The following is a 15,075-nucleotide window of genomic DNA, read 5'->3' on the forward strand; positions in this document are numbered from 1 at the left end:
ATAATATGATATAATAACTATTTATATAGCATTTATACTTTGTTAGGTAATATAGGTAACCTAGAGATGATTTACAATGTACAGGAGGATGTGGTATGCAAATACATCATTTTATATAAGAGAACTGAACAACCTCCCGTGGATATCAGACTGACTATACTTGTGTTTCCTCTATTGGGCTATAAACTCTTATTGGGCTATGAACTCAGAGAGTGTAAAAATTGAATCCTATCTTTTATTCCCATTCATTTGTACCTGGCCAGCAGTCAGTAAAGTATAGTAAATAGTTGTTGAATGAGCAAACTAAAATTTTCTGCAAATGTATTAAGGATGGAAATATTTCATAAAGCATAGCTGTCTTAGAAAGAAACATATTTCATCCACAATTTGGGCATACAAAATGAGAAATGCAATCACAAGGTTTTTTCTACTTAAGGCTATAAGGAGAAATACAGTTTTTTTCTACTTAAGGCTATAAATAGAAATAAAAGCTATTATTGTAGTTGATTCTTTTAAGGAATCATGAAAATAGTCATAACTCTTCCAAACTAATGAATCAAAAACTTAGTGAATGATCTCTTGGAATTTAAGAAATGAGAATGCTTAATATATTTTTTTCCTGAATATGGAAATTAAACTGTCAAGTGGATAAATGTCACTTGGCATATTTACAAAGATGAGTAGTGAATCAGAGAAGAGATAAAAGGTGCTGTGGTATTGAAGCAGTCAGGTAATGACAGAGTGAATGTCAGGCTTTAATGCTGGATGTCAAATATCTATAAATAAACTTCAGGAACTAATTGAAACTTTTGAAATAATTAAATCGTAATGAATTTTTCAAGTTTGATATAGATTAAAAAGTATAGTACATGCATACCCTGAATAAAAAGTATCCTCTCCTTTGACTTGCGAAAGGACTTCGGAATCCTTCCTAAAAGAGAAAAGGAAGGCATTATAAGCAACACCAGTGCAAATTCTTCTTGAGAGTATAGTGAAGCTCAAAGTTACCTTTAACTATTATCACTAAACAAGCAAAGAGTCATGGACTTGAGTAAACAATTCCTATCAGGAGAGAATCATTATATTTATACCTAAAAAATGTCAACAACTACCAGTATCACCTAAATATTATATTTAAGAACACTATTCTTACCAATATGTCAGATTCTCCTTTCAGGAACTTTGTCAGCTTTAAGTGTATTCATCAGTAAATAGAAAGATAAATGTCATATAAAACTAAACATAAACTAGAATTGTGTCAAAGCAAAAAAAAATACAATATTTCTGTAGTGATGTAGATTGCAATTGAGAGATAATTTTGATAAATTACATTTACCCACTAATACTTTAGAAGAGATTTTTCTAAAATATTCATAAACAGTAACAACAACAACAAAATACCAAATAAGAACAAACCAATTATTCATAATGGGTATATCATGTAGTGTTTCTTTACTTAAACATGTCATTTTTAACTTCATGGGAAGAATATTTAACATTTTTGGTTTCTATGAAATTGATTTTTCGCTTCCTATTTTTATTAACAATTACCTACCATAATGATCGTGAAATCTATCAGTTAAGACTTTTTTCATTTCATAATATAAATACAATCATATTCTTAAACTCTAGGAAATGTCTCTAGCATATAAATTCTTAAACTCTTGATTTACAACAAATATATCTTAAATTCTCAAATTTTATTTAATTCTCATCAGTACTATAACCCCTAAGCTACTTAAGATTGAAAAACTAGTATTTAAAATTGTAAGCACAGAAACTATATTTTAAATATCTATATAAGAAAAGTTCTCATGTATATCACATTAAACAGAAAAGAAAAAAAGTGGAACAAAATGAAAATTAAAATATACCTGATATTTTAAAATTTCAAAGACCAAACATATAAATTTTACTAGAGTCTTATCACTGAAGATGGAGTAATATATAAAAGGATGTGAGAAGTAGAGGCAAAAAAAATGTGGGATAAACTTGAAGATATATAGCAAACAAAATTCAAGAAAAAAAAATACTAAGATTCAAAAATCCATTTTCTTCAAGAATCTAAGATACTGTACTTTAAAAATTTTTGCTTTTTTAAAATTAGGTAACTTAGTCCCACCACAGCTAACACTCTATTGTTTTTTCATTCACCTCTTATATTCTCTCCCTCCATCCCTCCCTCCCTTCTTCTTCCAGTACTAGGGCACTGTATCACTAAACTACACCCCCAGCCCTTTTTTTTTTTTTTTTTCCGGTACCCGGGATCAAACTCAGGATCTTGCGCTTGAGCAGCAGGCAGCAGAACCATTGAACTAAATCCACAGTCCCCCCAGCTCTTTTTTTATTTTGAGGAAGGGTCTTGCTAAATTGTCCGGTCCTCGGTCCTCGAATGTTTAATCTTCGTGTCTCAGCTTCCCAAGTATTGGGATTACAGGTATGTGCCACCACACCTAGCTCTTACACTCTTTTCTCTCATAGATTTCCAGGAATCTTGATTTGCTGCAAAATAGGCAGGAAGATCCGAAGTTCAAGGCCAGTGTGGACAACTTAACAAGACCTTGTCTCAAAATTAAAAAAGATTGGTGATATAGTACTTATCTAGTGAGTATGAGGCTCTGGGTTCAATACCCACTACTGGGCAGGGGGAACTTTTGGGGTTTATCATTTGTCTGACAGGGTATACTACTAAGTTATAGTTCACATTTTTGGCTAGTTGTCTGCCAATAGAGATGATTTTGCTAAAAGTAGAAAATTCCAACACTGTACTAAACTTGTCGTAAAATTGAGTGATTATTTTTGAGTAAATAAATAATAATGAAATGATATAGTCAAACTAACAACTGTTACTGTATTTTGAGAATGTAGATCTTTAATTGAAATTATATATTATTCATAAACCAAGCAAACACTTTAAGAAGCAAAAGTTAATTCAAAATAGCATATATTGGCTTGGTATGGTGGCACACACCTGTAATCCCAGTACTCTGGGAAGCTGAGGCAGGAGGATTACAAATTGGTGCCCAGCCTGGGCAATTTAGTGTCTTAGGGAAATTCTATTTCAAAATAAAAGATAAACAGGGGCTGTAGATGTAGCTTAGTGGGAAGGCCTTGGGTTCAATCTCCAGTACACACACACACAAAAACCAAACAAACCAAAAACAAAACAAACCCCCTCCAAACAAAAATAGACATATATTATTTCTAGAAAGTTCTGTAACAATTGACTTTTAAAAAATTCATTTTGGAAGTTTTAAAATTTTATAGGAATATCACATTTGTTGCATTTCTTTTTAAAGTTTGCCGCAGATACTGTCCTTGATGAAAGCTTAGTTTTAAAATGTGAAGAATTTAAGGAAGAAATAGCAATAATAAAAATAAATTTACTTAAGCAATATGCATCTTTTTTAAGCAATTGAAGCTTTGGGGTAGCAATTTAAGTAGATTAAGATAAATACAGTATTGAAGTTAAGGAAAAGTTTGAACTGAATTCAATTTTTAATAGTAGTCTAAAACTTAGCAATAAAACAAAAGTATCCAAGATTAAACTATAATGAAAATATCAGAGTGAAAAAAATTTGCATAGGCTAACGGTCAGATGACTGTGCTGTGATCTTTTTTTCCCGTCTCATTTTGAGAAACCAGTAAGTTTCTTCTGAGTTGTTTTCCCCTCTGTAAACTTGAGATAACAATACTGCATGTATGTATTAACAGAGTATTAACAGAGTCCCCAGTAGAATCAAATGAGATAAAATGAGGCTGAAAATTATGTGTTGTTATAATGTAAGGCATTACTTAGAATAGTACCTACTAGAAGCTTTCAGCATCCCAAGCATTAGGATTCTTCTTAAATGACAATTTGAAACTCCACAATTTCTATTTAAGAAGGCATTAACTCAATTATATTTGTCTTGCGCATAGGAACTGAGTTTAGGTCATATTTTTGTTAACTGTGGAAAAAATGAAAGGTCTGCACTTAGTTTCTGACACACTCCTCACTCTTACCAACATTTTAATACTTGAACAGAGTGTGTCCTCCTAGCTGTCTCCCAACACTGACACAAAGGGCAGGAAACTGTTCTCTTCTGGCTTTCCTCTTCCTACCTAAGGACTAGACATCCCGCAGTGTCCTTTCGTAAACCAAGCATGTTTTCTCACTGAGCAGTCATGGAGGGGAGTGTAGCCCCAGCTTTCCTAGCTGTCCAGGGCTGCAGTTAGAAGCAACAGGACATGGCGGGGCAGGAGGAGTTAAACACTTTTTTCTTCCCAAGAATGACAACACCACTGCAGACAGATGCTCTGACACTAGTTCGTCAGTGTGGGCCTCATCCAAAGCAGAGTATTTTATAAACTGTCACAAGTGGGAGTCAGGGAAACGGGCTGCCAGCACACAGAGACTGGCAAAGCAAGCATGCAGTTTGGTTTACATACGTCCACTTGGAATCTCTTCATTCTTCTCTCATGCAGTTGTGGAACGAGCTGCAGCAACGGATGTACGACAGACGACTGAGAGGACATGAACACACACACCATGAGCGACAGGCTTCTCAGCACTGGCCAGAAAGGTGCTCCCCTTTTTGTTTTTAACCCACTCTATTTTCCACACACAAACAAAAAGGAAATTTCAAATGTTAACTAAGCCAGCCCTTTGTGAGCACTTCAAAGAACGGTGATGAATAAGCCAGGAAGCGATGGAATAAAATTTGGTAGCCCTATGCTAAGGTTTTTGTTAGTATTTGAAGAAACACTTTCGGGGGGGACCTCAGCTCTGTCACCAACTGCCAACAAGTAAAACCCCTCACTGCATATTTGAGAGGCAAAAAAGCCATCTGTGGGTTTCTAGACTACTTAAAATAATTCATTTCAGATGCAGCCAACACGTGAGCATCGGTTTTCCATTACGAATATGTTTCTCCAGAATATCAGGCTAAACACATACCTAGTAATCACCTTTTCAAGTTGTACATTTAAAACTAAAGCATATGGAAAAAGACAACAGGGGAGACCAAAAAATGACAATGTGTTGTTGATAGAGAAAAATGTGAGTAACATACATTTTCTCAAAATGTAAAGATACCAAGCAGAAGAAAATGAAAGCATGCTTGAGACCTGTACCTAAGATAGGGATTGAATTGAGCCTTCTCACTCATATTAAATTCATTCATCAAACAGATCACCTTGAGCCCTATATAATGGTTGTCTGTTTACAAATTCAACTTGTATTTGGTATACAGCCAGTTTAACCTGACTTTAACTGCTTATATGTAAGAATGTTTCATGTGATAAACATTTAAAATGGAGTTTACCTTTCCATAGGTACACGCTTAAAATATTCCTAAAATATTCCCCATATTCCCTAAACTGGTTTGTAGTAGTGAATCGCAATTTAGAAAGAACATTGAATACATAATTACTAAGCATTCTAGATTGAAACACCAGAGTAGATGGGTTGGCTTTTTTTTTTCTGGTGCTGGGATCGAGCCCAGGGCCTCACTCACACTAGGCAAATGCTCTGTCACTAAGCAACACCCTCAGCCCCATCTAGCATTTTTAAAACCTATACATATAAAAAGAAAAACTACCACTAAAACCAGATGAGTTTAAAGTGAACTGAAAGTTACTGGTTTCTGGTTAATCTTAGTAAATTCTCACATTAACTTCCTAATTACTGATAAGGAATAAAGACCTTAGAAATAGAAGAGGATATTTATAGTTAGATTTAAATTTTTGATAATCATTTTTTAAAACAATTCTTAAAAGACTTTTGGATAAAACTATTTTTCCCTTGCACTAATTGCCATCCAAAACAATGTCCTTTACTTATTTTTTGTTTGTTTGTTGTTTTTGTTTGTTTGCCTTACAATAGAAACTTAAGGAGAACATGGGTTTCTTTCTTAAATTTTGTTTTATTTACTGCTATATTTCTAGTACTTAGAATTGTGCTTGGCACATAGTAGATACTCAGTAAATGACTGCTGAATGAATTAATTTAATTTACATGTAGTTATTAACATAAACATAAGCTAAATATATAGTAATAATATTGATTTCCATTTGTTCATCTACATATAAACTTTTAATGTAAATACAACTGAATTTTGATCTAGTTATATTAAACTTTAAAGACAGATTTTTTTTTACACAAATACTAGTGATTACTAGTAAGCACTTTATAACTTACCACAACATTTGAATTGCCCAACTTCTGTGTCTTCGAATAATGAAATAAGAACTGTTACAAAAAAAGTGAAGTGAGTTATACCATAAAGGATTAGTGGTTTCATTTATTATTTTAATGTATATATTTATGAAAATTAACTTACCCTTTTAGTATTATCTTTTTCATCTTGTTCCTATTGAAAAGATATATATCATATATATATTTTTAAACTATTGTGTAGTTTAAAATTTATTATATATTATAAAATTATATCATGTAATTTTGTAAAACTACATGATATATGTTACACAGGACATTATAGACTAAAATCAGTTAAGTGTTTGTTGTTCTAAAAATTAATGGGAATTTAAATACTGTTTACAATTAAAGATGTAAACTAAATATGGATGCTATCCTTACTATATTATTCGTAAGAGTAAAAATTTGGAAACATCTTAAATGTTCCACAATGGTAGAATGGGAAATTATAGTATAAATAGTTGGCAGACAATCTAGAGAAAAAGACTGAATCATATCAAAATATTTGTAATAGTTATCTCTAAAAATAAGATTATGAGTGATTATTGCTTTCTTCCATAAGCTTTTCTATATTCTTTCCTTCCAAAAACCAGTTTTCCTAAGAGTATTCATTTTTTGTTGTTTTGTTTGTTCTTGTTCTTGTTTTTATTTTATTTTATTTTTTGAGACAAGATCTCCCTATGTAATTCAGGCTGGTCTTCAACTCGTTATGCAGCCCAGACTACCCTCAAGCTTGCCCTGATCCTCCTGCCTCAGCCTCCCAAGTGCTAAGGTTACAGGTATGCACCACCACACCCTGCTTCATTTGGTTGTAATACAAAAAGAGATGATAAATTCCACTGTTGTTTCTTTTATCTTAATTAGAAAAAAGTCAATTAAATTTTTTGGAAAATGTAACCATTAGAAAAAATAGATAAATATACAGTTATAGCTAAAGCTTCAGAAAACATTTATGCTTTCAAACTATCAATGTTTCTTTCTTTGAATTATTGCACGTGGAAGGTATGGTGGTTAGAGTGTACCATTTCTCACAGGTTTCATTAGAATTGTTGATGATAAATATAATTCTATACCCAAGGCTCTGTAGTATGATAGTTTGAAAATAAATTTATCCATAAAGTACTAAAATACAGAATAAAAAATAAGATATGGTGCTTGTGCCATTATTCAAGTTGCCATGTATCTTTATCTAGAACAAAAAGTTTTCCAGAAGAATCAAATGAATAAGAAAATACAAAAAATATAAAAGTAACAAATATAAAAGTAACTGTAATTTTCAAATTGATATCTACAATACAGTTGCTATCTTATTTTTGCCTTTTTTCCCCTCATGCTGGGGATCAAATTCAGCCCCTCATTCATGAGGCTCTACCAGAGTTAAACTCTCAGCTGTGTTTTGCATTCTTAATGTCCTACTCTGACAAAGCATAGTGTCCTAACCTCCAAGGAATAAGATACACTTAGTAGCTTAGAAAGATGCATGTGGTCTCCAATTGTGGCATGAGTCAGTGAGAAAAATAGAGCCACAAATTCCTCTTATCAGATTGGAACACATTTTATACTTGAAGGAGACTTATGATTTCCCATTCCAGTGAACATAAACTCTATTCATATGACCCTAAATTATCAGACACCAGGGAAGCTGAAGTATTTGTTTTTGTTATGTTTTGCTTAAATTCTTTTATTGGTACATTTTAGGTATACAGTACGTTTAGATTTATCAATGGGTGCTTGTAGCTGTACATGGTGTATCTTGGTTCTTATTTTTTCTCCATTACCTGTGCCCCCTTCCCTATTTACATTGAAGTATTTGTTTTTTATCTAAAAGTTTTTGTGTCCTCTTCTAGCTCTTCTTGGCATGTTTTCCAAGTGGAACATTTTCTCTTCCAGGTGGAATTCCAAGAAATTTTAGGGGATATTTTTTTGTCTACAAACAGTATATTATTTCAACGTTACCTGAGGCTTTGGTAGAATCCCCATCACCATAAAGCAAAGCTCCTTCAGTGCAGTAGATGCCTAACAAAAACAAGAAGATATATGGGCTGTGGTCTGCTTGCACAGTATCTGCATAGAATCTGTAACTCAGAATGTTAGGAGCACAGGACATTCTACCTACTGAGGAAAGGACCCCTTCTGTGGACCACTGAAACTCTACTGGAACCCCTTGATTTCTCTCATAAAAAAACTTGGCTTCTACAAAGTAAAACCTTCCTTCCAACCACGGTGGGAAAAGCTATATACCATGCATATCTGCACCGATTAAGGCTTCCACTGTGGTCCAGTTACATAGTTCTCAGCACTTGCTAAGACATCCTAAAACTCTATGACTAAGAGTAAGCAGGGCAGTGCCAAATAGGGATTAGTCTTCCCAGCCTGTAGAAAAGTGCATCTACATGCCAAAGCCATGAGGCTGGTGGAATATTACTCATTATTGGCTAATTTGAAAATCCTGCAATTGCTCCCAAACAATGGAAATTGGAGGAGAAGAAGGCAGGCATAGTGCACTTAATCTGAGTACCACCCTTTCAGCTTGCTGACTGCACACCCCAGGATCAGGTTTGTCAAAGCATTTGAGCACAGAAGTAGGGCAGGGCTCCTTGTGGTTAGCAGACACCTGGGTGTGGTAAGGAACAGCATAAAAGGACAAGCAGAGGCAAAACCTGCATTGCACAGGATCTAGCCCAGTAGTACCACAGTTGATTTTGATTTTGAAAGTAATGAAGAGCAGGGACAGGCGTGGGAGGATAGGATTAGTGGTTAAAAGAGTGGGCTATGTGGTCGGCAGCCTGCATCACTATAGCAGTGCAATTCCATTTCCACTCTTTTCTAGATGTGTTACTATGGGCTGGTGACCTAATCTTTCTAAACTTCAGTTTCTTCAGCCAGCAATTAGGAGTGACATCACTGCAGGGCATTCTTGGAGGAACTAAAGGCAGGTAAAATTCTTCAGTTTGATTGACAGTTGCGGGTACTCTTAATTTAGATCTGTGAAGGGCACCAATATCCTCACCCTTTGAAAACTAGTGCTTGGCTGGTTGGGAGCGAGACATAGTTGGAATCACAACACAGTGGCTCTGCACATCTTTTCTAGCATCAGAGGTCTGCTTTTGCTCTCTTCCTTCCATTTGTCTGCACCATGTAAATTGTTGGGATATTTATTAACAACACAAGATAGCTCATGTTTGTGTGGTATTCCAATAAGTTACAAAGGCTTTCATATATATAATTTGCATTCTTTCTTTAAAACACAAGTGTGGGGACACAAACAGGATAGGAATTGCTATTCTTGTTCATAGAGGGAGCAAGGTTCTAAGACACTGTCATTTGTCCAGTATCACACAGGGGTAGTGGTTGGTAGAGTGTGTCCTAGGAAATAAGTCTTGGGGCACACTGGCATTGTCTATTAAGCCTGTAGTTGAGAGTTGACTCTATGCGCATGCGTGTGTGTGTGTGTGTGTGTGTGTGTGTGTGTGTGTGTTTCTGGGGATTAAAACCAGACCCTTTGCACTAAACTATAATCCCAGCCCTTTAAATTTTTTTTTTAATTTTAGACAGGTTCTTATTAAGTCACTGGGTTCAAATTTGGCAATGTGCCATCACACCTGACTGACTTTGTTTCTTCAGAGTTTTTGTTTTTGTTTTGTTTCTGTGGGCAGTGCTGTGAATGAAACCCAGGTTCTCATGCATTCTAGGCAAGTACTCTGCCACTGAGCCACATTCCCAGCTCATGCAGCTGGGAAATGAACAAGAAAATGTAGAGTGTGAATATTGATGCATCCTTTTCACTTGTTTTCCTTCAGATCACCTGATAAAAATCTGGGAAGAAAATCACTAAAACTGCTTTTATGGCCCATGTAGAAATGCTACAAATACCCAGCAATAAAAAGAAAATATGTAATCATGTTATGTATCAATGATGCCTCTCAATTTGAAGGATAAACTTACATATATAAAGCTGGATGAAGCCTGGCAATTACATTGAGCTTTGACAAGTTTTGAAACAAATGTATTTTCTCTACCGCCTTCCTTTTTGTAAGAAGTCATTATTTTCAACAATTCTTTTAAGGTTTTTCATATATGGCATTTTAATATTTTATTTTTATTTATGGGTCTTCAAAATCCATTATTTTCTATTTAGAAGAAGTATTTTGAAATACTGTTCAGATAATCAAATAATAAAATAGTTAATGAAAATTAATAATTTTTTTAAAATATCAAAGTATATTACAATTTACATTATAAGTATAAAAAACTCAAATATTAAATTTACTGAGCTCTTAAAGGTTACACAGAACTGGAATCCAGTAAAAATCTGATTTATCTTGATGGGGTTTAAATGAGTGCTTTAAACTCTATCCTCCTGGTACTGCAGATATAAAAATGATTCTGAAGATGCTCCTAAATTTTAAATACAACACAAAAGGTTATGTGCTAATGTACTTAAGTTTATTGACAGGTTTCAAACTCAAATGGAGGACAAGATATTAGCCCTCAGTTAGGCAAAAGATATATTTTTAACTCAACATAGAATTTTATTTTGAAATTAACATTGTAATTTGACATTCCATAATTTCCAAAATATGTGTACATTATCTGTAAGCCTATTTTATTTATAGATGAAAGCTCTAGCATTTTAAAACACAAGTTTATAGTATTAATTATTACCTGCAGAGGATGCAATAATATCTAATATGTTGACACATTTTAATGAGTTCATAAAGGTCCAAAGGGACAAATGAGGATTTTCAACACTACAAAAACACATTTTGTTACAAACCCTTCCAAATGAAATTACCTGAGGCTGAGAGTCAATGGACAGAAAAGATGAACATGCATCATTTATCTGTAGAAAACAAAAATGTCATTTACTTTCTGGAAATAGAAAATAGCAAAAAACAGAAAGATTTTTATGAAGTCATATTACCTATATGACAGTAAGCAAAGTTCTGTGATAGCTTAGGACTCTGGATTTGGAAGAGAGGAAACCCTAAACTTTATAAGGAAGTCCTGGAATTGGGATTCACCTGTCCCAGCAACAGGACTCCATGTCCCCAATAATAGTTGATAAGCATCAAAGTTGCCTCAAACATCAAGAACTTCTGTTATTTAGCCCAAGAAATGTGAGAAGTGACCAAAAAATGGCTTCATGTGTAGTTCCTTAGTACTCAGGAATCTAATGTCACCTAATTTAACAAGATCATTCCATGATGCATAGAATATAGGAAAAACTAAGACAACATAAGCAATCCATTAGTTCTCTACGATCTAACAAGCATTGGATAAGAGTTCTATTTTATAATGAATATCTATTGAACTATAGTCAGCAATTAGCTGTTCTCAACTTTCATTATACAGAGAAAATTTTGGAGACTTTAAACTGTAGTATAAAAGATTTATATTAATCATAAAAATTCTTTGTTGAGAAGTTCAGCAATGAGTTGGATGCATGGAGTTATTTATGACATTTATTGCTTTGGTGACTTTTTAAAACGTGACTGGAAAAAATGGTGATCCTTGTGTGTCTGGAATGATTTGAGTTGAGTCTTGTTTCTGACATAAGCTCTCAGAGGCACCTTGCAGTTCCAGAATACTTTGTTGACCCATTTAGTTTAGATTGTATTCTCACCCCAAACTGAAGGGAGGGGATTCTTATATTTTTCAGTCATAATTTTTCAAGTTCCTTATGGCTTCCAAGTTGACCATGTCCTAAAAATAGGACTCTTTAATTTAAAGAATTACAGAAGTATTACATAAAGGTGCAAATTTCCAATGATGAATGTCATTATATTGTATACCTAAAATGTACCAATAAAAGGATATACAGTTAAAAAATAAATAAATAAAAATATCAATCTCTCAAAAAAAAAGAATTACAGAAGTATAAAACATTACAGCAAAGCATAATATCATGTTTCCCTCCTTTTTATCCTCACAAAACTTGTCATTTTCTCTATGTATCATAAATATTTAGATAATATTTGGATATTCCACTCATTCCTTGCGTCTACCTGGTCCTTTTTGTATGCTAGCATAGCTGGCATCAAACTTGTGATCCTCCCACCTCAGTCTCTCAAATAGCTGGGATCACAAAAAATGATGCCCTTTTACACTCTGAATTTTGACCAGTTCATACTACATTGCCTCCAACTATATGGTTTCTGTTTGATAGGATAGGAGGAAGTGGTTCTTCCTGAAATAGTCATGCATGGAGTTTTCAGAAGACATCACACTCTCAAGGAGAATGTCATCCACCCACGAACTAGGCCTGTGTCCAAGAACACAGACCCATTGAACCTCAGATTAATTCATTAGTGCATCAACATTGTCTGAAGAAAAACATCAGAATTTTAAAAACCTAATGAATAAAATTAGGAGGTCATTGCAAAGCTTTCCAGTCTTTGTTCTCACGTCTTTGAAAGGCACAGCAACAGTGCTTACCTGCTTCCCATTTGGATAACCATTTGTTCATTTTATTCAGCTTATGACTCTAATGGTTTTGAGTGCCACTATTTGCTTTATGAGATCTCTGTTGGGTGCATTGGTGAATTTATTTGAAAATGGTTAGGTCTTTGTATATGGCTGGAAAAGTTTGTATTGCTAGTGTCTGAAGAGCTCTGTAATTCTTCAAACCTTCAGGTTACAGAAATGCAAAATTTCTTTTTGGCATCTTAACTTCTTTAAATATCTTTTTTTCTGTAAAAGAATTTATAGCACTTTTACAACTATTTGAGTTTCCTTCCAGCCTTATCATCTAAAATACTTTTCCAAAGATTTTCCACAGAAACAAATGATTTCAAGCTAAAATAAATGTTTCTGTATTATACATTAATATCTGCTGTTTTGATTATTTTTCATATTGTTTTATATTTTGGCCATGTACCAAGACACAGATCCTTATAACAGACTTTGTGAATTTTCATATTATTAAAGAGTATTTAATACCTGGCACTGGAAATCGAGCTTGTCTTTTTCCTTATGTTTGGGGTGGCCAGATGCAAAGATTATTCTCAGTTCATAGCACATTATCATTATTATCTTTTATTTATTTATTATTCTAATATTTCCATTCCATCTAGTTCCATCTTTCCACAGATAACTCTTCCAGTGTATTTGATGTGTATACTTTCGTATATATTCTTGTTAATTCTATTCTGTCTTCATCTAGGGTATTCTCTTACTCTTTTTTTTCCATTTAACACTGTAAGATCTATCCATGGTGCTGGGTATACATCTAATATGTTGCTTCTAACTGCTGTACAGTACTCTGTTATGTATACCCATCATATATTGTTTATCCACTCTCCAGTGATGGACAGCTGTGATCTCTCCAATTGGTTCCATTACAAAGAAATCTTGTCAGCCTCCTTACATAATTGCTATGTTTTTTGCATGTAGAGAATTTTGGGAGCTCTACAATTGGAAGAGGGAACACTGGATCACCAAGAGATTTACTTTGCTTTCCAGATGGTTCCACCAGTTGACACTCACCAGTGATGCATGAGAGATGGTATAACCTATATCCATACTAACATTTTCCATGAAGTAGATTTCTATCTTTTGCCAGTCTATTTGGGGGAAAGTGACACTGTTTTCTCATAATTTTCATTTGATTGTTACAATGAATTTGAACATCTTTTTAGATGCTTGTTGGCTTCCTCTTTTGTAAATTGTTCTTATCTTTTGACTTTTTATTTTAGGTTTCTAACTTTATCCATTAGATTTGATGAGGAGTCTTACATATTTTGTATTTATATTTATATATTCTATATTTACTAGTTTTAAATGTTATCACTATCTTTCAAAGGCTCTTATATTTCTCCAGCATGCTTTGTTAAAAGAAATTTTTATTTATTTATTTTTTTGTAATGCTAGAGATTGAATCCAGGGCCTCATGCATGCTAGCCATAACCTTTAACCTTTACTCTTAACGTAATTCATTCATTATGATTTTTGTCTTATGATTTATATTTTTTTAGTTTTTATTTTTATTAATACATTTTTAAAGTACATGATTATATTCCTTGTGAGGAGTTGGTACACATACATAACACATCTCAACTCTTTTTTCATCCCCTTCCCCTCCTCTTTTTCCCCCTCCCTCCATCTCTTGATATGCTTGAAGTTTTTTTTCAGTCAAGAAGTCTTTCCCTGATCATTGCTCAAAGACATTGTCTTACAATATAGTTATTGAATCTATAATTTAGTTTTTATATTTAGGTCTTTTATCTTCTTGAATCTTACCTTTGTACAGGATAATCATTTTATTTTTCTCTATACAGTGAGATAATTCCTCAACCAACTTTCTTTCCCTCATGGAGTTTTAGGGTACTTTTGTTATAGGTTACATTTATGATTTAGGTTTGTTCTACCCAGAAACAGACCTTGAGATAAGGATGTGAATGCAGATAGATCATGTGGGAGGTGATCCATGAAACACTGGTAGAAGAGTGAAGCAAAACAGAGAAGACAAAGAATCCAGTAAAGGCTATGTTACCTGAGCAGGTGACCACTACGAGTAACGGGCTCCATCTTTCCCTGCAACTCTAGAAGACAGTGTATCAGAATCTCACCCGAGGGGAGAGGCAGCTAAAGTGTTTATCCATCAAAACTTTTTGGTCATCAATTGAGGGCTGCTGGCAATGGTGAGGGCACTTCTGGTTGCCCAAGCACAGACGATGCCAGCAGAGGTATGGTCTTGCAATTGGAAACTTAAATCTGGAGAGCTTGGAGTTCCCTGGGAATGGTAAATGCCAAAAGGACACGGGAACTGATGGCAACTGTTGCAGTCTCAATTTCATTAGCTCATTTCTCTGTTTTGTGTCATTGTTGTACCTTTTTTCTTTTTTTTATTACTGCAGTGTTATAGTATGTCTTGA

The 15,075-nt window shown here is 33.9% G+C and overlaps 1 protein-coding gene across 1 annotated transcript in view; it reads right to left on the minus strand.

Annotated features, from left to right (window-relative positions):
- Window positions 1-15,075, minus strand: part of Nmu (neuromedin U) — a 33,967-nt gene that overhangs the window by 3,357 nt on the left and 15,535 nt on the right. The window contains exons 4-9 of the mRNA XM_087187140.1: window positions 10,995-11,042; window positions 8,156-8,215; window positions 6,324-6,353; window positions 6,182-6,232; window positions 4,432-4,506; window positions 878-931 (exon numbers count right to left, since the gene is read on the minus strand). Coding sequence (XP_087043266.1) covers window positions 878-931; window positions 4,432-4,506; window positions 6,182-6,232; window positions 6,324-6,353; window positions 8,156-8,215; window positions 10,995-11,042 — 318 coding nt within the window. The remainder of the gene's footprint in view (window positions 1-877; window positions 932-4,431; window positions 4,507-6,181; window positions 6,233-6,323; window positions 6,354-8,155; window positions 8,216-10,994; window positions 11,043-15,075) is intronic.

Source organism: Heterocephalus glaber, unplaced genomic scaffold (assembly GCF_053883595.1).
Source record: "Heterocephalus glaber isolate CG9 unplaced genomic scaffold, H.glaber_assembly_v1.0 deba00001509, whole genome shotgun sequence".
Classification (NCBI taxonomy): domain Eukaryota; kingdom Metazoa; phylum Chordata; class Mammalia; order Rodentia; family Bathyergidae; genus Heterocephalus; species Heterocephalus glaber.